The sequence below is a fragment of the Cynoglossus semilaevis genome, chromosome 10 (assembly GCF_000523025.1).
Source record: "Cynoglossus semilaevis isolate Cse_v1.0 chromosome 10, Cse_v1.0, whole genome shotgun sequence".
NCBI lineage: Eukaryota > Metazoa > Chordata > Actinopteri > Pleuronectiformes > Cynoglossidae > Cynoglossus > Cynoglossus semilaevis.
In genome coordinates, this window is record NC_024316.1 from 10651601 (window position 1) to 10677426 (window position 25826).

At 39.0% G+C, this 25826-nt stretch overlaps 1 protein-coding gene across 3 annotated transcripts in view; it reads left to right on the forward strand.

Annotated features, from left to right (window-relative positions):
* LOC103384975 (TOX high mobility group box family member 2-like) overlaps positions 1 to 25826 on the forward strand; it is a 95341-nt gene that overhangs the window by 21206 nt on the left and 48309 nt on the right. For 2 of the 3 annotated variants that reach the window (XM_025059077.1, XM_008318706.3), the window contains exon 2: positions 22857 to 22949. The exons of the other annotated variant lie outside the window; for it this stretch is intronic. Coding sequence is in view for 1 of the 2 variants with exons in the window: in XM_008318706.3 (XP_008316928.1) it covers positions 22857 to 22949 (93 nt within the window). In the remaining variant the exon portion in view is untranslated. The remainder of the gene's footprint in view (positions 1 to 22856; positions 22950 to 25826) is intronic. 3 annotated transcript variants of the gene reach the window in all.

Genomic DNA, 25826 nt, shown 5'->3' on the forward strand with positions numbered 1-25826 from the left:
CCCATGTTTTTACTGAATATCCTTTGCAAATATTATTGGCCTGGTGTCAGCACTGTGTTTGTACTGTGGTCCGAAGGGACAGTTCCCTTTTAAAATAATAAACAATCATCCCAAGTCCAGACTAACGTAAGAACTCTAAACTGGAGGATTGAAGAACTTGAAACAGCTGGATAAAGTGTATATATATATATATATATATATATATGTATATATATATATATATATATATACACATATACATATATACATATACATATATATATACATATATACATATACATATATACATATATATATATATATATACATATACATATATACATATATATATATATATATACATATACATATATACATATACATATATATGTATATATGTTGACCTCAGACCCATGGAACATAAAATATTTAGTTGCCACTCACAATCAGCTCTTAGACTCCTAATCCCACTATTGTCTGTGTCATTAATTCACTGGCATGCATTGAGTTGTTCTGTGAGAGGTTTCCACTCGAGTTAATAAATCCATATGATCCCAAACTTGTTCTCTGTCCTCTTTCCCCCAGCTGTGACTACTTCACCTTGTCCCCTGACTGTCAGGAGCATGTGTTTATTATGTGTGACATATTTAGCAGGCAGATATAATTGCCTGTGCAAGGCTGTAATCGTCTGCATCCAGTTCAGTCAGCAGAGACTGCGGGAGCCCGCAGAGCCACTGAGGTAATCAAACTGCAGCTCGTTCTTCCTCTCTGAGAGCTAATGATGAGCTCTATGATCATATACAAGGACTAGAAAGAAAAGTGTGACACTGAGTGCGGCGGTAATGCCAGGGTTTTTATCTCCTGCCGTGTTGTTAGCTTTGGTTTAAGGTGTAGGGATTGCTTGAAAAATATAATCGGGCAGTGAACTTATGGAGAAAGAAAATAATAGAGATTTCTGTTAGAAAAAAGAGAGGTAGAGAGGGGGTTTGACGAGGTTTGTGTGTTGGGAGCAAGGAGGGAGAGCAAAAGTAAGAGGCCTTCTCTTTGTGTTGTCGACCTATTTAGCCTGAAGTTGGCTACGGGCCCTGTCGATGAGTGATGTCGCTGAGGAAAAACAAACAGAAGAGAAGAAAAATAGGATTCTGAAAATTATGACACACGGCCAACGGTGTTGTGTCATTCAGGACTGTGTCTCGGTGTTCACTTGGCTTCAAAGAACTCCTTACAGCTTCGTAATGTTGTTAACATACAGGAAAGGGAACTCGAGCAGATCTTTTTATAGAATTGTTAATAACACAGTAGACAGTAGTAAAAGAAAACGCATTGCCCCAAGCAACATTTACTGGCAGAACTCACAAAGAGCACCAGGGAAAGTATAATGTGTAAGTAAGTGTATGCATATAAGTATTAGGATGAATGTACTGGTGGAGTTTCCTGTTAGACAAAAAGCTCAGCCTACTTTAAAATGTCATTAAACGTATTGTCAAATATCTACGGTCTATTTACTTTTTAGTTACTACAAGTACCTTACACAACCATCAGCTATATCACTATACATTAAATATGATTACTGTAGAATCAATCACAGATTGTTTGAAGTGATTTCCTATTCATATGGACCTTGATGAGCTTCCCTTGTTTCACCAACCATATGTACACATTAGAATCTAAGTATTTACATCTAAAGTATTTAGATACAGTACTCATGTGTACAAAATACACATATGATATATCTTTTGGCCGAACAAAACATCTGTCAACAAAATCTTTTACCTGAAAGTTGTGGTAGTGTAAGAGTTTGAGAACAAAATTTTATTTTTATTTTTTTCACGATGAACAATAAACAACTTGTTATGCAGGAAAACAGTCTTTTCAGCCATGGCTATATTTTATCATGCCATATGGTTATGAATGCACAAAATCCTCCCTTTAAGGCTGCACTACATCTGTACTAGTATTAACCAGAAAAATAATTTAACAGTATTTATATTCTACATCTTTTCCCTGGTAGCAGGCTCTCCTGAGCAAAACTGTCAGAAATGAGTGAGGCCCCATAATAAAGCAGCCCCATGCTGCAGGTACAGTGAGCATTTATCCCTTCAAATGCTTGTGTGTGAATTTTTTGGCAGTCAAATCCACTTCTGGTTCTTTTTGTGTCGTTTTCCAGCCTGTTAACAGCCCTCTGGCTTCAGCAGTTAAATGTGTTTCCTCTTTACCTCTGTCAGTCACTGGGTGACTCCAGGTCCCAAATTTAAACACCGTTTTACTGACAAGTACAGACTGAAGTTTTACATCTAACGGTTTATACTCTGTGATCACCTTTTTTTAATTTACATTGTAAAATAATTCAAATTCTTATATATTATATAATTGTATTTATTCTAGGGTTTTTATATAAAATGCACCAAAGTATTTCCAGTATTTTTAAGTTTCTCTTTGTCCAACATTTCCAGAAAAATGAAACATATTTCATGTTAATTGCACAAAATGCAAGGATTTCAAATTTGCCACAAAGGTCCTCATTTGTAAATACATTTTTATCCTGTGTGTTTCACCTCTTTGTGTTCACATCCACTTCGTGTGGCTAAAGTAGAAGGCTGCGGTTCTCCGCATCTGCATAGTATGTAGTATTTATAAAACACGTAGTCCACAGATACAGTAGGAAAACAAGCTCCCATCAGACTCTGACTCATCAGACTGCAGCACCTGCTGTTGCAGGTTAAACAGTGACAGGTACTAGAGGTCGACGCCAGTAACTGTGGCGAGGTGTCCACTTGTGAATGTCATGAAGAGAAACTGATGTTTGCGGTGAAGGGGCGGGCAGCAGGAGAGACACAGAGAGATGGTCGTGTTTTATTAAGCCTGATAATGTGCTCTCAGGTTACTCAGTGCTTTGTGGGTAATTAGAGATCATGTTGTAAGCTTGGCCCAGTGAACAACTGCACACCGCCCTAATCCCCTCCTATCTGCCTTTCACCTGTCACCCCACCTCTTCTCTCCCATTTTTCTCACCTCGGCGCAGAAAAAAAAACAAAAAAAACTACTTCCTGTTAAAGGACCCCGACTAAACAAACGTGGCAGCCAAATGGGAGGTGTCTAATCATCGTCAAGTTTATGCACATGTAATATGCTGAGAAATGTGCGTATGTGCCATGAATTCAGTAAGAGGAAGTCCACAGTGGAGCACTTCGTGGTTGGCTTTGTAGAGCTTGTTAGATGAATGACTAATGCCTGCTGGCAAGTGCCCCAGGTTTACTATTACCAAAACAATGGCACTCGATACAGACCACCGTAGCCCTGGTTTTCACACAAACGGGAGCCGTGGCTGCTGTTTTTCTTTTGAAACTATAAATGCTGACGGCCTATTCATGCACTGTCCCCTGAACAAAGTGTAACACAAAGGAAACTCTCAACTGACATGGTGACTTGTTGGAGAAAAAACAACAGCAACAAAAAAAAAACATCTTTCATCGCTTATTGTCACCGTTTTATCTTTTCCCTTTTACCCTGTCAGGACTTGGCTAAAACAGCAGCCGGGTTTACACGTGCGGACTTGAATAATTATGAACCTTGCAGATTATGAGGGGAACTCCATTAAATTGTCCACACATCAGGTGGGAAGTAATGACAGAGTCTGGCACAGTTTTTCACAGCCCGCTGCTTCACGCTGTAGCCTCCAAAGGGGCAGCCACTGGATAAAAAAGTAGGTTTTAACAGTTTGCACATGCTGCATTTCCCTGAGAATTTTTATCACGTTTGTTTGGAGCCCCAAAAAAAAAAAAAAAAAAAAAATCCATTTTACATAAAAGGAGACATGAAAGCGATCATAAAATCAGCCGTACAGAAACTGCGTGTCCTCTATATTTAAATGACAACTCATAAAACCTCATTCAATATGCACTGAATGAATCACCAAAGAAAGTGTTTTGGTAAACTGTTTGATTTCTCTCACGGTGACTGCACACGCCGACCACAGATGCTGAACTGTACTTTTGCAATGTGTGGCTCTCTGCACATGACACCAGATTCATTATCTTCTTATTATCTCGTGTTTCCATAACAGTAGGAATTATTTTTAAACCAGACACAAAGAGGAAAATGGCACAGTATTTCACAAGAATAGTTTCTCCCTGGCTTGAAAAGTAGGACGCAGCCTTTCAGGCAGCTCCTATGTGATTATGTGCTGCCTACATTTGCATAGAAATGTGTCAAAATTTAAAACTGAGTCATATTTAAAGCATTCAAATAGCAGTATGATTATTGGCAGAACTAGACGTCTCAAAAAAGCCGAGGTCAGAGAGCTTTAAAAGGAAAGTGATCATTTTTCTCTGTCTGAATATCGGGACTTTTTTATGTTAGCTGTAGAATACATGTAAGAATACATAGAATATATTTCTCTTGTTCTGCTGGTGTGATTGGCTGCACTGGATGCCAGTCAGTAAGTCTGTGGAATCTCCTCATCAGCAAACACAACATGCTCAGTCTTGATGTTTTCTTAAGCTCAACTTGGTTTTCAAACCTGCGCCACAGATGGAGCTGTAACATGAATTGAATCGATTCTCTCTCTCCCTGTAAATATTGAATGATAGCTTGGAGTGAAACCTGAGAATACAAAGAGACTTTTCTAGTCATCGCATGAAGGCTGATGTCCTGGTTCTAAATGTTTTTAATTTGTTTAATGCAGTTAATCTAGGTAATTATTAATTTGTGACTAGAACTAAATGGCTTTGAGGTCCAGAGAAATGACTTGCAAACCAAGGTGAGCAGATATTTACAGTTAAATACATTTTAACAACTGGATATCAACCATTTTAATGTTTATTGTTTGGGTATTACATACAATATTATACCTAAACAAATGTAATGAATTTCCATTTTCCATAGTACTTCATGTCATTATACTCCCATGGTAATACTTGCAACCTTGATTTATTACAAAGTAAATATGACACTGAAGCTTATTTCTTTACAAATAGTGAAAATTTAATCTTAATGTCTGTCAGAAAAAGAAAACACAGTTGTATATAATATATATATATATTATATGATCCAAATATGCCCAAATATTTTGGTCGTAATTGTTCCATTTTTTGAAATAAATGTCTTCAGGCTCTTTCCACACTGTCCAGACATCTTTATGGCCTTACAGGTGCTATGGTTTGATGAGGCTAGAGATGAATAAATCACACACACATGCACATACACACATGCGCGCGCACACACACACCTAAAACCATAGCTTCGAGGCATTTCATTTCCTCTCCTCCTATGACAACATCACAATATAATGGGACATGGTGTCACGTGACAGGAGTACATGGAGCGATCAAATCACTCTTTGTGTCTCTCTAGCTTGAAGGGCAGAACGGTCAGTAGTTACATAAACTACAGTTGGTCCAATTACAGAAAAATGTGCTTTGTGTCCTTGTTATAAGCAGAGTGATGAAGAAGATAAAAAAAAGTTAGTTGTCTGTGGTGATGAAATGCTTTCCTTCCTAAGGCCACGCTGTTGATCAAACACAGTAGTGAGTCGGAGTTGCTACAGAGTTGAGCTGAATACTAGTCTGCCTTGCTGGGCTTCAAAGGGTTAATTATAATCAGATGCAGCACAGATTGACGTAAACATGAGTCATTGGTCTTATCAGGGGTATACCTGTCTCTGTCCAGAGGAAGTGACAAATTGAAACCTAAGAGTCAAGAACCAAACAGTCTCCTAAACAAGGAAATGAGTGTTCTGTCTAGAGAAATCTGAACTGGCCATCATTTGACCTTCAGCCCCTGCCATCCCGTCTGCTGTCTCTTTGTCTGAATGACCACAGAACAGTAGGGTTACACAAACAGTCTTAGTGGTAATCATTAGTCAGGTTTTTTCTTATTGCAGTGTTACTTCTTCAAACCACGAAGAAGAGAAAGGGTTCGAGGTTTTTGGCCCGACCTTTCCAGCAGGTATTGTCCAGGTTTTCCAGCTCCTGTTCAGCAGCACCACAGTTTAACAGTTTTTTTTTTCTTTCTTTTTTTCTCAGATTAGACTGTAATTAAGACATCTCTGTGCCTGGAGAGTGTGACTGCAGAGCACTGAGCTGAGACCAATCTGCCACTAATTGTCACAAGTTTTAATTTCTAATGGAATAAGGGCCAGGGGGAATGTGGCTTAATGAGAGGCTGACTCGGTGTGTGTGTGTGTGTGTGTGTGTGTGTGTGTGTGTTTTTGGCCTTTTTACCTACCTGACTGTAACTCTGTCAGTAAAACAAAGTAAACTGTTCTGTCTCATTCTTTTATCCCCTTTCAGTTTACTTTGCAAAGCACTCAGGTTGTTGATTTAATGCCAAGCTTTAAATTCACACATAATTAATGGTAAACAGACCTGAAGTCAGGAGAATAATTGATTGTACATTGGCAGTAAAAGCAAAACAAACCTTTCAGTGCGTTTTTTTTTACACAAACTCGTGGCTGCCCTCTTCTTAATAACTGTGCGACACCGGAGATATTTCTTTAAAAAGTAAAAAGTGCATTTGCCCTTGGGAGTCACGTTATTGCTCCGAAAGCATGACTGTAGACTCGAACTGAAACTGTTGTTTACTTAGCCTTGGGTGTGTTTGTGTCATGATTTAGATTCCAGGCATTTCAATATCCAAATAAATCAGCTTAGTCTTGTGGGGACGAGTAAACCTCTAGAAGAGAAGAAATGGACCAGCTGTGTTTAACATTTGTAAGGTAGGTTTATCTCTGAGAAGATTCAGCGTGCTAGCAGTTATTGCCGGCAGAGTTAGAAGTGTATGAGGCCTGGAAAGTCTGACAATAGAGATTTCTATCTTTTTGCTGTGATGAAATTTCCTTTACCAGTGAGTTTATTTATAAAACTTCTAAGATTCTTTTTCAGGTCAAAACCAATAACTTCTTCACTGTGGAGAAACAAAAATTACATGCCCCCCCCAAAAAATCCGCCTGCCCCCCCAAATATACATGCCACTGTGAATCATTGGATATATTCGGTGAATTTTTCCTCCTTATCACATCTCAGAAGAGTTTGCTTTTGCGACTGACTCAAGGTCCTTCCTCGTATTGTTTCAATATGTCAGAGCATTGTTTGAATGAGGTCAGCCATTACCGATCTGGCCGGGGGCCAGTTTGACTTCAGCTGATTTAATTGAATCTTCGACATGAGTCAAATTCAAACAAGCAGAGACTGCTCTGCCATGACAGTCTCATTACTCCACATTAAGAACTCATTCCACAATGCATTGTGACTTTGGGCCTGACAAATGGTAAAACGGATGGAATCAAATAAGTGAGTACATTTTGCAGGACTTCTCCTGAAGTGCTCCAAATACAGACTGTTGCGATACATGCTTTTAAAGATGTATATATACTACATATATATCATATGTTTATCATTAGCAAAGAGGTAGCTCCCCTTTGTCCTCAGCAGGCGGTGCTATTCATGCATTTAAAAGCCCAGATGAAAGTGAATTTTTTAAACATTAGTGTTTATTCTGAGACTAATTCTGGGACTTGGTCCAGTTTTAAGGAGGAGAAAGAATATTTAACCTCAGACACAAGCGGTTGCTGATGGTTGGTGGTGGAGACGATTTAGCTGGCTGACTTGCAGAAAATATCTCCACTGTCTTGTCAAGCTAGTTATAACAGAAGTACGTCTATTTAAAGTTTAGCTTAGCTATGCTAATTAGTATCTAGTATCTTGTTTTTTGTTCTTTGGATAATACGGCATCTTTTCAGTTACATTACTGACACCTACTGGGTGTATTTTCCACTGCTAAATATTTCCATCTTGAAATTGTAGGAAGACATAGAAGAAAAAAAAGAAAACAGAGAAAAAGTAACAACCCTTACAAACACGGCGATTCTTTTTTAGGATTCTATTTTATTTTTTATTTTTTTTAATAAAACTCTTACTAATACTATGCCTTAAAGCCAAAAAGGCCAGTGTGTTTTTTTTAGCTGTTTTTCAAATCTAGCTAAATGCGAATGCCTCCTGGGTTAAAGTATTCCCATGTTTGCCGTCTGCAGTAATGGAATGACATTCAATGCCATTTTCCCTCTTTAATGGAATTTTTCGTCAAAGCGTTATGAATTCAACCTGCCATGTCACTCAAGCCACAGACAGTGCTGAGAGAGGAGATAATATGCCAATGAAACCTTTCAGAGCAGTTTTACTGTTAACTGTGAGCTAAGACCAAATAATGACGCCTTTATCGCATCTACGGCACAACAAACAAAGGAGGCTTTCTTCTGACATACCACAAGATGTGTTATCGTGCAGTATAATGACATACATTATGTATAAAACACATACAGAGCATTCTGAGCAGCTCAGCTGTGCCTTCGCTGCATGTCGTCAACCCAAACCACGGCTAAATTTCTCAATTAACCATGCATTCTTTGAGAACTATTGGCAGCTCGACCGCAGATACCGGGGGGAACAGTGTCCCACAGGTCCACTGTGCCAGGCCTCATTGCACTAAGAGGAAAAGAGATGTTGAGTCTGCGAGGGCTGTGCACTGGAGATATGACAGTGTTTGCTTAAGGCTAGGTATCAGGCACAAAAACAAACATGGACACCCTTAATGAGCCTGTTTGTCTGCCAAATGTAAAGACAGCTGTTGTCTCTCTCCACAATGGAGCCGGCCTGGGTGCCACCGAGCACTGGGAAGCACCATGCATCCCCATAGTAACGCTCACCTTGTATGTACTTTAGAGAGACCTTATTAAGTTCCCCTTTCAGATAACTAGTGAGTAAAATGTAGATTGTGAGGCCATATGGCACTTTCATAGGGTCTGACTGAGAGATGAAAAAAATGGTTTTATTAAGTCTCGTCTGCAGAGTGCTTAAAGTGAAATTGCTTGTGGGAGTGTGAAATGGCTGCGCGCTGATGGCAGACATCAGGCTTATTCATAACATTAGCGGGTGAGGGTTGAGAAAGTGCGACGTTCTCTGTTTGATAAAGTGCAACACAAGTTGTCTGACTGTATAAAAGACTGTAGTTACCTTGTTTTTTTCTCTTAAACCTGATTTCAGGGGTTTAGAAAATATTCTTTAAAATAAAATGGAAAAGTGCCCTTTGAAAAGGACTGGGATGCACAGGGATGTGGTAAAAAGCAAAGTGTGCTTAAAAAAAACTTCAAAAAAGCCCCTTTCTCCCGTACAAGAGAATAAATGCATTCTAGCTGTAGCTGTCCAAGCCAATGAGCACTGACAGCTAATTTAAGACAGAGGATTATGAGTGAGCGGACTGAGAAAGCATTTTGTTAAGAAGAGAACTACAAACACTGAAGGTCCTTCCATCAGTTGCATGAGCGAGGCTTTTGCTGAAACAAAGCAGCCTCCCAGCCCCCACTGCCTTCCTGGCATTGTTTACACTACATTTTCAGCTATTGAATGGATGACATTTTTTTTCCATTAAAACCTGGCTGTTGACAGAGGGACTCATAATGTCACAGAGGTACAAACAGGTTTTTTTTACAGTAATGGATGAGTAACTCTTATAGATTTTTAAGATAGATGATTATTATTAGGATTATTGTGATAGTTGTCTTTATTCTGTGCTCACCAGTTCTGTTCCAGTAACACATTATAGGACAGGATATTTATTTCTAATGCAGTAATTCAACAGAACAATCTTTTAGCTCGTCAAAGACGATTTACACCAACTGTAGACCAACAGTATGAAGCAGAACGTCAACCAGTACAGTACAGTATCTGGAGCTGTTGTACTATTTAATACTTCTAATACAGTTTTTCAGCCAATGGTCTCAGTCACTTCATTTAAGAGAAACATATGACACAAAGGACAACTTTTCATTGCATTGAAAAACAATAATAAGATCAGAATAATTCATAATTCATAATAATTCGGGTTTTAGTACAGCAGTGAACATATTGGAAAAAATATGTTTCAGTTCTGATACATTTTTCTAAATTGGTGTACTACTCTGAAACAATGCTTTATTACAAGTATTAAGAGTATCCTCTTAAAGTAGCCCAGATTTGCATTATAATTCTCCCTTGCATTTTAATTATGTGTGTTATTTATTTTTTTATTTTTAGGGTAAACTTTTCATAAAAGCAGTTCATATTTATTTAGTTATTTACATATTCTTTGGTAGTTATTCTACATGTGTTTCTACAGTGGCCTAAAATGGACAAATTTAACTCACATGTATACTGACTCAATTAAGGGAGGTTTTTTAATTAAAAGATGACAAGCTCACAATATTCTCCATCTATCCCGTGTTAATTGAGTTCTAGTGGTTGTTTCCTACTCTTTGAAAGGATGTAAACATCTAAAGAAAAATGTTGTTTTTGTACAAATCACCACACAGGCCTGAAATGAAAGCCATAACCAAGCATACTTCAATTTACAGTGTACAATTGTTTCACCAGGATTTATTGGGCATTTCTTAAAAATATATTTTCCAGTGAAAAGAATCATTAAATATACATGTTAATTGTAGTAGAGATGAAAAAGATTGGCTATTTCAGAGAAATGCTTCTAAGCTAAATGGCTGCAGTGTTTCGTGTAGGTAGGAAAATTCCCTGAATACATTCTTGACATGTATGATAATTAGTTTTTTTTCTTCTGTTTCACCACTGCTCCATTTTGTACTTGATGATGATGATGATGATGATGATGATGATGATGGAACTAATTATACTGTGACAATAAACACAGACCTGTCCTGCAGTTATTGTCTTTTCAGTTAAAGTTTAATAATTTGATTTACTAATTAACATCTTATACCTGGCTTAAAAAGACAATTGTTTTTGTTGTTGTTTTTTTTTTTTTTATCTACACAGTGATGATTTACCGAGGTGCTAACGTGTAGCCTTTGGCGCTGCAGTAGTTCAACTGAAGTCAAAACTGTTATTGTAGCCATTGTTCATTTTTGTGCATTTTTAGTCTTTTCCACGTCAGTTTGCACGGTAACTTTTTCTAGTTTTTCCACGTTGTAATCTTTTTTAAATCTGTGAAATTTCCCTTCTCTGGGTGTAATCCATTAGCACTTCCTCTATTTGTTTACGGCACTGCTGTCTTTCAATTAAAAACCAGCATTGGTTTCTTCAAAAGGTTTCGTTCGGCAGTTGACGCAGATCGGATACATTCGTCTTCTCTTCTCCTCTCTGCTTAGTTACCTCGCAGGAGGACGGACGGTGATACCCATTTCCTCCACCTAATGTGTTTGCTTTGCAGCCTGCGCCAAGTGTCAATGTGCAGCTTCTTGACAGTCATTTCTCATTTGGAGCCGGCAGTCACGTCGAATACGGCAAAACGTTGCATTGTTGCTACATTTCCCTTTTTTTCAACCGACCAACCACTGCTGTTTTTCTAGTAGGTGTTAAAGGTTGAAAGTGCACTCGTCACAGATTATTACTTAATAGCCTTGTCTGCTTGTTGATTGAGAATAAAAAGCCAGTTATCATAATAGGATATGGGACATAATGACAGAATTAAATGATGGTGACAGACACACAATGGGCCTCGGCTGTCATCGCCTTAGCCCCGCTCGCTCATTAGAATTAATCTTGCTTGATTAAAAATGCAAATGGCTCAAAGTCACTGACAGAGTTTACATGTTTTTATAACATTTAACTGATTTAATTACATGGAAAATGAAATGGTGGGAGGAGGGATTTATTTTATCTTTTTTTCCTCTCTCTCTCTCTCTCTCTCTCTGGCAATTGCTACAAAGAAATGAATCTGCTCTTCTGCCAGGAAGAGAAGGTAATCAGATTAGTGCTCCCTCTGATTCTCTCCATCTCTGTCATTCAAACACTGATGGTCTGGTTCATCGAACCAAGAAGAGCCTAAAAGGTCTGTTTTAATGTTATGACTGAAATCATTTGTCTTGCGCAGAATGATGTGGGTTTAAAGCCTCAGGAAATTCTGAGAGTTTCTTCCTGAAGTAACACGTGTTATTTACGGCTGTTAGAAAAGAAACTCAAACTGTTGTGTTTTGTATTTTTGTTTTTATTGTATTCAAATAGACCACATGGAAGGAGCGTGCATTAAGTATTCTGAGCAGTGTTTCTCAAATGCTGGGTTGCGGTCCTTTGAGGTGGCATTCATCCTCATCTAAGAAGGGAGCACGTGTTAAAATATTTCTTTAAGAGGAAACATGAAATGAAATACTTGTGAGTTTTCTGTGAAATATAAATATAAATATATTTATCTGTAAAATAAAGTAAAACTAGAAAAAATACAAGTAAAAATTCCCTCTGGGGACAGAATGACCAAATGTTAATTCCTCTGTAAATAACCAGTCAGTGATGACTCATCCTGGCTTGAACCAAATTCTACAGCTACATATACAGTAGGTGGATGTTCCCTCCATATTCACTCTGCTACTGCACCTTTTACTCGGCCTCATCCTCTACTGTCGGGGTCTTCAGCCCATGTCCTTTTGCCTGTACATTAAAATGACCAATCATATCTAAACTGTGGTTTGCTGTTAGCCGTGACAAATAACAAATTTTACCTCGCTAATTCACCTTCACGTCGTCATAGTGAGCCCGACCCTAAACACACTGAGCCGACAGACAGTCAGTTCCTGTTTTCTGTCAGTTTGGCGTTCAGACCAAATTCAGTCGTTGCATTTTGTGCTCACTCTCACTCTGTTACAAGTGCACAGTTTCGCTGGTGTAAAATGAGCTTGGTATTGTAGCACCTCTGAGGTGTTGATGTACAAACCTGCTAGTTTGCGGTGGACACTGTGGCAGGACAGGAAATTGATCTTGCTGACTTTGTTTGTTCTGGACTGATCTGTACATTTCCACATTATTTGTTTTATACGTGCATTAACATGTTTTATGGTCATTATGACTTAACAGCTGTTTGAGAACAGTTTTATTTAATGATTTTTTCCCCCAACCAATAAATGTCGACATTGTGCTAAGGAAGGTACTTGGAAGGGACAGGAGGTTTTAAAAGTTGATTGATGTAAATGGTCCAGATGTTCACTTTTTGATCTCGGTGTGCAGATCTTTCTATGCTTTTGCAGCAACGATTCCCACCCACTTTGCTTTACACCATCATCTGCAAAGCAGTTATTCAGTGCATAATATAAAGATGTCAATGTCAAGCTACAAAGGGATTGTGGGGGGGAAAAAAAAGACGTTTTATTTAAAGACCCACTTTATGCTGTTGGGGTGGTGGTGGGGGGAGACACACGGGCCTAAAACTTTGTGTTGACAGTTCAGGATCAATTCCAACTGTGTGTCCTCACATCAGCTCAATGTGTTGAAATGGAAAGTATGCTATCGATCTGTGTGCATTAGTGCTCTACAGTAACATAAGCAATGAGTGGCAGAACAAAAGGGGCACTGTGCATCACACTGGAGCAGAGGTGCAGCACAAAGAGGACAGTGAACTTTGTGCAGTCTATTGGCGTTTCACTGTTTATCTTTTTAAGTCCAGAAGTATATTTGTCTTTCAACAATTTTACCCACTCAAACATCTGGTGCTGATTTTGGACAGTTTAACATGCACAGGCCTTAATATACTGTTTAGCCCCGCAGGCAGAAATTTTATTAAAGTTTATTGTAGGAAAGTGCCACAAAAAGCTCGGCACATCAGCAGAACTTTGTAGAACCGACTCACAGATACTTCGCAGAAGCAAGTTGCTCATTTACATTCCATAAGCAGCAACTCGCTGCCAACTGGATTGTCCTATATTTTTTGGGGAAAAAAAAAACATACTTCCTGAATAAAATATTTCTTCTCTCCCTGCTATACTTTTCTTTAAGGGACAAAAAACAGTGACTCCATTGTGCCACACTGTACTGTATATCACATTCTGCACATATCAGCCTGAGAAAAGACCCATATGGCACAATGATAAATGTGTTTTACAGGAAGTGCTTGGGTTTGAGGTGGGGGGAGGAGGAAGGGGAGGTGGTTGCTGTCACGGCACATATTGTATGAACTGTGGCATTGTGATTGGATTAGTGTATTTTAAACAGAGGGGCATTTTCTGTAAGCTTCTCTTGAGCTCCGGGCCAGGAATGAATTTGAGTAAACAGGAAATTACTATAATTTTCTAAAAAGTTTTAAAAGGTTTTTAACAATAGATTCCAGTTAAAACCACAGCAGATCAAACATAATATAGATTAAATAGACAAAGCTAACACACACACAGAGAGAGTTGCATTTAAGAGAAAGGTTGAATAAACCCTCAGTGACAAAGTGTTGTGCAGCTGCTCCAGCTTCACCTGTGTCATTGTGCCCACACGGTGATAACAAGAAATGATAACAAGAAATGATAACAGGAAATGCGGTGGGGATAAGGAAAACCCTAAAACGCCCCACGTGGGGGTAAAAATAGGGCAGGTTTTGCATGAGAGACAGTAAAACAAGGGTAAAAAAAATAAGCAGAAAGTGGTCCAACACGTCTTCTCATAGGATGCGTTGGTGTGTTTTTTAACCCTTTACTCTTAAGTGCTGGAAAGATAAACGTGCACACACACGCACAATTAGTTTCCCCCTCGTTTAACAATAAAGGAACAATGAGGCCGTCAGTCCTTAGATGTTGCTCTAACAGCCTGAACCTCCCCCAAACCTCCCCCAAACCTCCCCCTTTACTCTTAAGTGCTGGAAAGATAAACGTGCACACATGCACACACACGCACAATTAGTTTCCCCCTCGTTTAACAATAAAGGAACAATGAGGCCGTCAGTCCTTAGACCTCAACATTTAACCTGCCCACTGCAGCCCATTACAACCTTTAATGTGTCATAAATCTCAATTCCTAACAGAGTCAGTCATATTTCTTTGGCTGTTACCACTTCTTTGATCCGGGTCCAAGAAAGGTTATTCTCTGCTGCTTCAAAACCACCCCCGCCTCGTTGCCAAGGTCTTGTCTGGACCGGAGCAGACGGCTTTACAGACGGATACTGGACTTGACTCAACAACAACATTTTGATAACATACTGCAGCTTTAGAGTGGTTTAATCTACAATAACAACATCACAATCACCGCTATAAATGTCCTGGCTATAATCCTCTTATATACATATTATACAAGCCCCTGTGTGACGTTTAAGGTCTGTTCTGTGTGGAACTGCAGGTTTGATGGGTGATTTTTCGTAAGCTCTCATCTGCAGTCGTTCACTAAATACCATTCAAATAAAAACGTAAAACATTTCAGCATAAGCCAGTGAATTATATTAGATGTGGGAAAAGCAGTATTTGAATCCTTCCAAACTCCTTGGACTTTTTATTTTTTCAGTATACAATTCAATTAATTAGGTTCCCTTCTGTTGTTAATGTCAACATGGACAAAAAACAAGAAAAGAATCAGTCTGTTTTTCTCACATGGATCAGGTCATTTATTCAATATAAATATTTAGTGAAGCTGCCCAGCAGTTGTGTTTACACACATTTTTTTCTTTATGCATTTGTTTTTGTTAACAGTGTGATTAATGTGACAGTTTTTTGGCACTTTTGGGTTTCACTTTTTTATGTGTAATTGGGCGCTGTTTTTTATCATTATTAAATCTTCATAAATGTTCTTTATTATATGTGGTTATAAAATGGTAATAGGCCAAAATGGATTTTAACAGCTCTTAATCTGTCTTTGGGTGATAATAGTCATTATATCAGTTTTCAAGTTAAAGATGTGCAACCAGAAAAATAAAAGCTCACCAAAAACATAATTAACATGGGAATAATTTACTATAATAGGTCACTTTATGTCATTCATTGTATAAATAAAATGTTGCTACATGTTTTTGAAAAAACATGTAGCATCAAAATGTATTATGACTGCCAGTAACATAATACCTAGTGTACAGTATGAAACCATACAGTTTACCATGGTAAGGTTTCCTCAGAGCATCACAGCTCAGTGATAACTAATGGTCAGCCATGTACAATCACAATCTCCTGGTGGTAATGACAAATGGCGTATCCTGGGGCCTGCCCCTGCTCTGTGTATCTTCCCATTCATCTGGGCTCGTCATTAAAGGGTAATTACCTGTAATTAGTTAATCATGTCGCTTTAATGAAGACGTTGAAAGCTGTTAGAGCCACAAGGGCTGCCCTTAATTCTGAGCGATGTTCAAGATTAGCAGCAGACAAGAATTCAATACAGTTTGGAACGATTTATGAAATATTAGCATCTTAGCCAGTGCTATGCTAGCCTTGTGTTTACATTTGTTTTCAATAATTCCAGTAGCATCAACACCTGGCTCTGGGGGCAAGTGCGTATTACTGTATCAAAGAAGCTAACACACACATACACACTTACTGTGATGATGAAACTGTGTGTCTGACTACATCTGCTGAGTATGTGTGTGTGTGTGTGTGTGTGTGTGTGTGTGTGTTCCCTGGCGGCGTGGTGAGTGTTTAATCTGGCCCGGTGGCGTGCCGTTGGCCCGGCTAATCACAGTTAGTCTGTAGGAGTGCGGTGAGCCAGGGGAGCACGCGTCGCTAAAAGCGCCTGACAGACTCATTAGAGAGACCTGGCACTGAGCTAGCACAGACACACACACACACACTGAAACACACACGCACACACGCAGCAAGAAAAGGCACTTGGGTGCTACTGCCAGACATTGGGATAAATTCACATACTTTTTGACACTGTCACACAAACAAACACGCACACTCATTCATAGAGACTTCCACAGACAAGTGTGTGTAGTCCCACTCGTTTTACAAACACACACAGACACACCTAGGAACACCAACACACCCAGCGTTCCACATGTGAGAACAAGGCGGGCGGTGACCCCTCGCAGTCTTAACCCAAACACAGGCGAGAGCTCAGAGGACATGTGGGAAAAGAAGAGGGAGGAGACGCAGTGGAGGGTGGGAAAAATAACGGAGGGGGTGAAACTGAGGAGTAAAGAGGAGAGAAATGGAAGTGTGTGATGCACCAGTGCTGTGTAGCATCCAAACACATCAGGAAAGAGTCGTTCTCCAAAGGCTAATCAGTGGATTTCCTGCACCAGGGCCTGTGTGACTATCAGCAGTGTGATTGGTTAGACGTCGGCGGTTCTTCACAGTGACATATATTAATTACACAGCACCAGGACGACTGAAATTTTAGCAATGTTTGACAGACCGCTCTGACGGAGTGCTCCAGACTCCCTCGCCCGGCGCTCACACACTGGGGTTAATTGCAGCTCAGCTGCAGCGGAGCCAAGTAGAAACATTAGGTTCGCCTGAATAACAGGTGAGCGCAAAGCAGGTCAGTATGTATTTAAGTGTGGGCCTGCCAGCTGTTCACTCCCTGAGCTCTGTGACCACAAAATGGTGACACATGCACACACCCGTACACACACATCCATTCATGCTTTGCACACAACAAAGGAGTAGAACTTTATGTGTAAACAAACAGAGCAGTGGGTTACATTATATTTTTACTATAAATTTCATTCACGTTGATATTGCAGAGAAACTAGTGGGAAGCAAGCGTAGAGTGATGGCTTTGGAGTCATGTATACACTACAATAATATATTTTAGGGGAAACTGTAAAATTTTGATTTTTTTTGTTTAGTTATTACAGAGTTTTGCTTTTAGTTCTTAGAAACATTTAGCTTTTTTAGCTATTTCCTGTTAGTTATTCTGACATATTTCTGACCAAGGTTGTGTGTAGTTTTACCAGCTCTACTTCCAAGAGCCTTGTATAGTGCCAACTACAGCCTGATGTGGGTAATGCATTTTTTGATAATGTATCAAATGTCCCGATTTTATTTACAATTATTTTTAGCCTGTGGCTTAGTGGCTTATATAATTTAAGCTTCCCAGTAAATAAAACATTAGCTTTGCACTAAATTGATTTTTTTTTCAAATATAGGTCATTTGTTTGGCCGTTTATGAACGTCTCAGATATCAGATGCTGTTGCTATATTTATATGTCAGCAAACAGTACATCATGAGTGGATATTTAGAATTTGCTCAGATACTCACACAGGGGGGAAAGTATTTGTCTTCTAGACTTTAGTTGGTTCTCAATATTTTTGATTGGTTTCAATGATGGAGCAGTAAAACGTCCATCTCAACAGTTTTATTTGTATTTTATTTTGAAGACTGAGTTTGATGAAGACGTGGACCACGTATTACAAAATATGACCTAAAATATTACACATACGGCTCTCAGTCTTTACAACAATAAGAAGAGGAAACATGCTCTTTAATCATAGATGAAGTTGTAATGTACATTCTGTGTCTCTCATCCACTTCCTCCTAACGTCCCTGACAGTCCTTTTTTTTCCTTTGGTCACTCAGTGTTTTTCTCTTGGCCTTTGTCTGCTCCACTTACAGCCTCAAAGATTTGCTGCCCGTCATTGTTTCACCTAAAAGCCAAATCCAACTCTCTTTGGTTTCCACTACTATACTCTCTCTCTCCCTCTCTCTCTCTCTCTCTCTCTCTCTCTCTCTCTCTCTCTCTGACTCCTCTCCACTACAAGGCAATGACATTGAGGGAATGTGATGTGATGTATTGTAGTGAATAATGTATTCTACCAGAATTGTACAGAGCGCATGGAGCAGCTCTCTCTAGGTTGATCTCTCTCTCTCTCTCTCTCTCCCCCTCCCTCACTATCTCTCTCTTTCATTCTTTTTCTCATTCTCTGTTTGTGAGCGTGTGTTTGTTTAATGATGACAGTGTGTGTGTGTGTGGGTGTGTGCTCACCCAGAATGGGGGAGGGGAAGGAGGAAGAGAAGGGAGCGATAGAGAGTGGGGGTGGTGTGTGTGTGTGTGTGTGTGTGTGTGTGTGTGAGAGAGAGAGAGAGAGAGAGAGAGAGCAAGCTTCCTTTGTAAGATAAAAACATGCAAATTCAGTGGATTATTTTAATGCATTTTTTTTCTAGACCACCATATTCCTGAGTCTTAATCCCTAAAGCAGTTAAAATAAAAATAGTATCTGTACATTTACAATATAAATGTTATTTTTTTCCATCCTTCTCTGTTGTTGTACCGCTGTAAGAACCAGCAGCGGTCTACAGACTGGATTCTTTGCACTTGAATTTCTCCCTGTGTAGTTGGTGTTGCTATGAGTGATCTTCACATTCAGTTACTGTTAAAAAAAAAAAAAGATTAACGCCAGGCAGGTCTACAACTGTCCTGTTACTCAGTAGAAGAATCACTATTGTGATATCTCCTTTCTTACTCTGACTGTACAGTGATAACAATGTCCGGCCTATGAAGAAAACTGAAAGCGCAATTTGTTTGTGCAAGTGAACTGCAGATATAAAATATGCGCATTTATAAACACTTGTGCATTTTCAAGTACACTGGTGTTGTATAATGCAGAAACGGAGACTGTGAGTTGCAGGGTTAAAGTGCCTGAATTACAATTATGCTTTGTTCTGTAGTTTCCAATTCTGCATATGTTTAATAAGAAACTCACATGTTGATATAGTTTTAGTTTTTTTGAAAGATTATCACCTGATGTGTTGTGATCAGAAAAATACATGAATTTATTGTATTGTTTGCACGTCAGTTTATGCCCGTGAAACAAAGGTCTTTCAAGAAATTGTCAGATAATTTAGTTCATCAGTTCATTACATTCATAAAGTCACATATTTGCATCTCATTGTACATTTTTGATGGAAAAATACGTGCAAACAGATGTGTCCTTCACTCCAGAATTGATATTGTCTCCTATAGAAGAAGCTAACAGATGGTGGAATGAATATATTTTCACAAAGGGGAGGAGAAAACATAGTAAAGGTTATTATACAGCTGCCGCTCAACTGAGGCTACTATTTATTAGCCTCTATGAAATTAAGACTGCACTTACTGTATTTGTCTTGAGAGTTATGATAGTGATTGCGTCATAGAATACAATTTATTTTGTTGTAAATATTTAAACCTGTTGTTTACCTGTCCAGGGAGATGGTTTGCTCCCTCAAGTCTCCATCATCATGATGTGGCAGCAACTGCTGCCGTCATCTGCTGTGTAGTGCTATGTCTGAACAGTGTAATTTCTTATAAGGGTGCGTATGAGGAGTTCCAGAGTTAGTCATATAACACTGTAAGACCCAAATGCTAAAACTAGAGAGACACAGGTGTGTAGCGTTTAAAAATTATTAAATGATACCTGGGAAGATACTAAAAATTGTAAATATAGTAAATATCTCAAGAGAGATCAATTTAGCTACAGCATAATTAAAGAAAACTAAACTAAGCAAATACAGGTTTATAAAATCTCGCCAGAAAACCATATTAGATGACAACTAGTCACTGGGTCTGACTTTGGACAACTGTCGTGCAACACTTTCATGTTATACAGACTGATGGAACACCATCGTTGTATCCTCCCACACAACAGATGGAAAAACAGACAGAACATTATTTTTTTATTAACTAATCAGAAACAAGAAAATTCTCAAAAGTTTCCAGCGTGACCATGTGCAGCAGAAGCCGGTAAATGTGTGCGTTCTCGTCTCACTCATGTAAGACACAATGGGCATAATTGAGTAAATGTAGTTAAGCATTTGAGCGAGCAGATTCAGCCACTGTGGGATGGTTGATATTGTACTTAGGCAGAATATTTCCTCGGGCAATTCATTAGAGGTAAATTATTGAGCGGCTCAGACAGAGCTAAGGTGAAATCTTAGTTATTATTTCATGGAGTTTGTATTCCTAGGGCTCTCCAGTTTAAGAGTATTAAAAATTACATACATGGCTTCCCATAAGTTACCAAAAATTCCAGTTTAAGAGTATTAAAAATTACATGCCTTCCCATAAGTTACCAAAAAAACTCATTGTTTTTGAATTAGTTATATGTATATATAAATACATTTGCCTTTCATTAGATTTTTTTTTTACTGCTTTCAGAAATGTAATTTTAGCCTTTTTTTTTACTGCTTTCAGAAATGTAAATGTAAATGTAAGGTACATTTTTACCAGTCAATTGTTGGCTAGCATTTTGACTCAGTTTTCCCTTACAAAAGATGAGAGGTTGACAGTTACTGTATGTGCTTCAAGCTTACAGAAAACCTGAAGTTACTCAACTGACCTCTTGTGAGAAGGCAGAAGTGAGAGCTGGCACACTCATACATATAAATCAGTCTCTGTTTGAATGGTAAAGCTCTCTCAAACAGTAGAAGTCATTTTTGGTTCTTTTGGTCTTAGTGGATAATCCACTCTCCCCAGATTTGAAGTCCACAAATAATTTTGGTAGATGTCGAGAAGTGTAGGCTACAGGTAACAAAAATAAATACATGCAGTTCTTTTTAGTTGCATAATTAGTCATATTACACATTTTTCAGAAAGACAACCTGCCACAGTGCCATGACTGGCTCTTTTGTCAAACTGTGAATGTCCTCTGAAGAAGGTTCAGGGACCAAACACTAACAGTCTAGGTATCTCAGTGTCAAACAAATACAGAACCTGAACATGTTTATTTAACTCTAGATCAGCCCATGCAAATATCCTTTGTTTACGTGAACTGGTGCTCGGTGACCATTTACGTCTGCAGGAGCGTTCTTTAACCAATCCTTTTTTTAAAAACGCTAACGTCTGAATTTCTTTTGTGTTGTTACTTTTGCTTTTGCTAGCCTTAGCTTTGTTGAGCACTTGTCTGTAAAAAAAAAAGTCATCTTCATATGTTGGTTTTCCAGTGATGCAACTTAAAGGCCACTGAGGTTTTATTGAACATCTTGTCCACCTACACACCACCATGTAACACCTCAGAAATGTGGGGGACGTTGGAAGGTTATTCACACTGCTCTCTGCATTTTTCACATTATTCATTTAGTTGGTGGTCTGAGGTTGGGCCATGCGGCCTGTCTGCACTTAAGAAGTCAGCAGATGTTACATACAGTTTCAGATGCCTCCACCCCACCGTTGGGCCCCTCTATGTGTCTTACTGTAATTCTATAGAACTTTTTCTTGATTTAAAATGTGTAAAGTTCAGTTATTACAAAACTTCACAACATATGACACAATTAAAAAACATCATTTTTCACAAACAACCATTGGTTATCTCATGTCCATGTATTAGCCAATTTCAAATTCTACGTACCAACTAAATGATAGACCATTCAGTCCATTATTAACAAATTATATTATTAAAATGTGCAGAGTGGGAGCTTGACTGTCCTGCCTGCAGTCCAGATGGGTCTCCTATTAAAATGTCTGGAGCTTCATGAAGAGGAGAATCACATTGTGACGTGATATGTTAAGCAGCTCTCCTTTCCACACAATAGAATAAATTACATTGGAGAATGGTGAGGAGCATGAATACCATTTCTGTGCAATAATCAATACTCCTATTGTACAAATAAACTATATACCTAACTGACTCTTGAACGTCAGTGTGCTTTTCCAAATTATACACGTTGGTTTTTATGGCCTGTTGTATGAACTTTTCTGGGAGTGCCGTTCGTAGTCGCTACACTGTGATCACTGAACTAAACATGGAAAGAAAATCCACTCGGCCCTCCATGATACTCTCCAGCTCCTTGGCTCAGTGCCAGCGCTGAGCCCCACTGTCTTGTCGGGGTTTTGTGCATACGCTTGTCAGAGTGTGTCTAAGAGTGAACGGAGGTGGGCAGGGGGAGGGGGCGTGTAGAGTGGTGGAGGGGATGTCAGCTCATTAACCTCCATTCTTCCTCTACAGCACGGCACTGCCTAGAGTCACCGTGTAAGTCTCATGTCATTACTCCTCCCCCTGCACGTGTGAGTTGGGGATGAGGAAAGGAGAAGAGTAGGGGAGAGGGGTGCCATCGGAGGAGGGGAGAAGGAGGCAAAGGTTCATGACGGGGGCCCGTGACATGTGCCTTTACAAATGCCCTGCTTGTACCCCGCAAACTAAAGCCCCGCCATCTCCTTTCCTTCCCCACTTTTGTCTTTTCTGTCTCTTCTGTATCTCTCCTACCTGCTTTCTCTCTCTCTAACCACAGGCCCAGTACAGTGTGGGTGAACGCGCAGTTAGGCTCCACACTGCCCCCTCTCCAGGAATCAGTCCTGCTAGGAAAAGACTGCCCATTGCTTTGGTGAGATACAGTAGACAAACCCCTGGTTAATTCAAAGTTCGCCCTGGGTCCTGTGGCGTCTAAAACGATGCAGTAACATTATAGTTGACCCCAGAACGAAAAAAACTAACGCAAGGGTCTTCAACAGGTGTCGGGGAGCACTAGAAGTACTTCTGGGGCACAAATATTTCATGCAAAAAAACAAGTTACATTTATACACTAGTAAAACTGAATTCAATAACCTATATTGGAGAAAATATATGTAAAACTGAAAGGGTCAATGCTCCATCACTTAATCAGTTTAGGGTCTTTAGGCGTAAAGACCTGGCCTAATGCAGTGACCATGACGATAACATAGATGTTAGGTTTCCAAGTTTAGTTTTACACACCAGGTTATGCTTAGTGGGAAATCAGTTACTCAGTGGCTCTGTCTGCTGTAGTAGTCTTGCTACATTGTACCATAGTCTATACCAGAAAATATGTACTTTATTCATAGCAAAATGTTTTGCTCGAAAGTGACACCTTTGGCTAGTAGTGCTGCGGCAATGGGAATTTTCATGACCTGCACTGAACAGTGCTGTTATCGAAACTGAGATCAGGAGGTTATTATATATATATATATATATCTGTGTTTCTTTGAATTTATTCAACTTCCCAGAAAAAGAAAGATTTTATCTGCATTTATACCCAAACCCTCTGCTGGGAATAACAGTTTATTTCAAGACTTAACTGTAAATATGTGAACACATACAAAGGTGCGAAACACACCCTGTTTTTGTTAGCGCAGGGTTGCGCTTGTGTTTGCATCAAGAAACAATTAAACTCTTAACAACTAAAGCTTAAGTGTTTTCATTGGTCATTAAGGACTTTAAAACTCATTTGTCACAGAGAAAAAAAGCTGAAAATACTTCATGAAACCCGATTTTCTCCTAGTGAACATTAATCAGAAGACGATGCAACTTTGCTTCCAATAAATATCTTTTATTTAACTACACAGATGATCTACTGCCTGGTGAGATATTGCTGGTTGTAATCTCATAAACTTCCCTGGAAACCGTAAAAGCCTTATGTTAATATTTGTCCACTTATTTTACTGTCGCTTTAATTATTTGCTGATTGGAAGAACACATCACAAACTGATTTCAAGACTTAGTAGTACGACACATCACTCCCACGCTATCTCACTGTATTTCCAATGGACCATGTTAAAATCAGGTGTAAATAAAATACAGTTTGTTTTAAGCTGTGATATTTACACAAAACTGTCCTCCTCAACTGTCTCCACACGTTTTATTATTATATCTTTGCCAAGGGTTAGGCTGCGTTACCTTTATTTGATCAGATTCTTCAGCTCTCAGTAGTAAAAACATTTGGAAGAAAGAGCAAAAAAAAAATAAAACAACCTTGACCTGAAAAATGAGAGTACAACTTAAGGGAAGGTATATTTTTGGGCATAGACATGGTAGATTGTGACCTGGTGTGAGGGGATTTTCCTAGAATTCAAAAAAAGAAGGAATTCTCAGGTGGAAAAACTCAAATGTAGGATATGAATCTTTGATAATGTAATTCTAAAATATATATAATTTTTTTAAATTGTTCACAGCCCCTATATTTCATGACAAAAACTTTTACCATAAATATTTGTTTTTAGCATCTCTCCACTCTTACATGCCTAATTCTATGCAAATGAATGTGAGCAGTAGCTTGCGATAAAGTGTCAAATTATATGCCAGAGGAAACCAGACTTTTTCCCCTTCTGCAGTTATCTGATGCTGCGGTGAGCAAAGGCCAAGGTGTGGGGTAATGTGACATTCAGTCTTCCCATTATCTCCTCTCACTGCTGTTAACCTCAGTTAGTTAAAACTGCCTCTAGCTCACAGGTTGTCCACTGCCAGAGAAACCTCAGTGATATAGACAGGACTTTTGTGAGGACAAGTACATGATGTTTGAAAAAACTCAGTGAGGACACACACACTTACACACACACACACACACACACACACAAACGTGTTGTCACCACAGATATTATGTATCAGCCAGACTCCTAGTAGCACCTAAGCTGTTAAAACCAGTACTGCTGGGCCTGGCTCTAAAGCACATGTAATACCACTGTATTTGACACAGAGAAGGTGTTTCCCAGCATTGGTTAGCTAAAAGACACCATGACAGGATGAGGAAGGCCACGTGGGTGGCACTTTGATCAGACAATACATTGTATTTTTTTTCTTTTCTTTTTTCACACGTGGTGCCCTATATGTTTGTGGCCTTATTTCCACATTGCTCCAGATATTTCACCAACTAGTGCACGTTGTATGAAGTGTGTATGTATGTGGAAGTGTAGAGTTTATGCCCAGAGTTAACTCCAGCTTTAGCTTCTTCTTCGCTCAACCTTTTCATTAGAGCACTGACCTTGTCCCAGTAGTGTAGGACAGAATATAATAATTTATTTTGGATGTCTTCCAAGTCTTTTAATACAGCTTAGTAGGCAATCTCTCACGAAAGTCTATTAATATTAGGTTGTTGTTAGCTAGCTAGTTTGCATATAGGGCAGCTTTGTAGTTTTGCAAATTTCACCCCTTGTAGATATTTTTCTGCAAGTAAGGTACAGTCTATCCTTTATGATTATGCTGTGAAAAAAGGATTGATACTTTGATCTGAGAGTGTGACAAGACGTTAGCATTAGCTGATGATGATACTGCTGCTTCCATGCCTGCAGGGCAAAATTAAAAACTCTACTTTTTGATTATAGCATGGAATGCAACTCAATATAGTCTTGTTTTAGAGGTGGTGTTTACATGGCTAACCTACAACTTCAAATCCTGGAGAGAAAGTACTGTTTCATCCGTGTGTTTAGGAAAAATACAGACCTTTGGAGTACTTTCCAAATACAGACCCAAG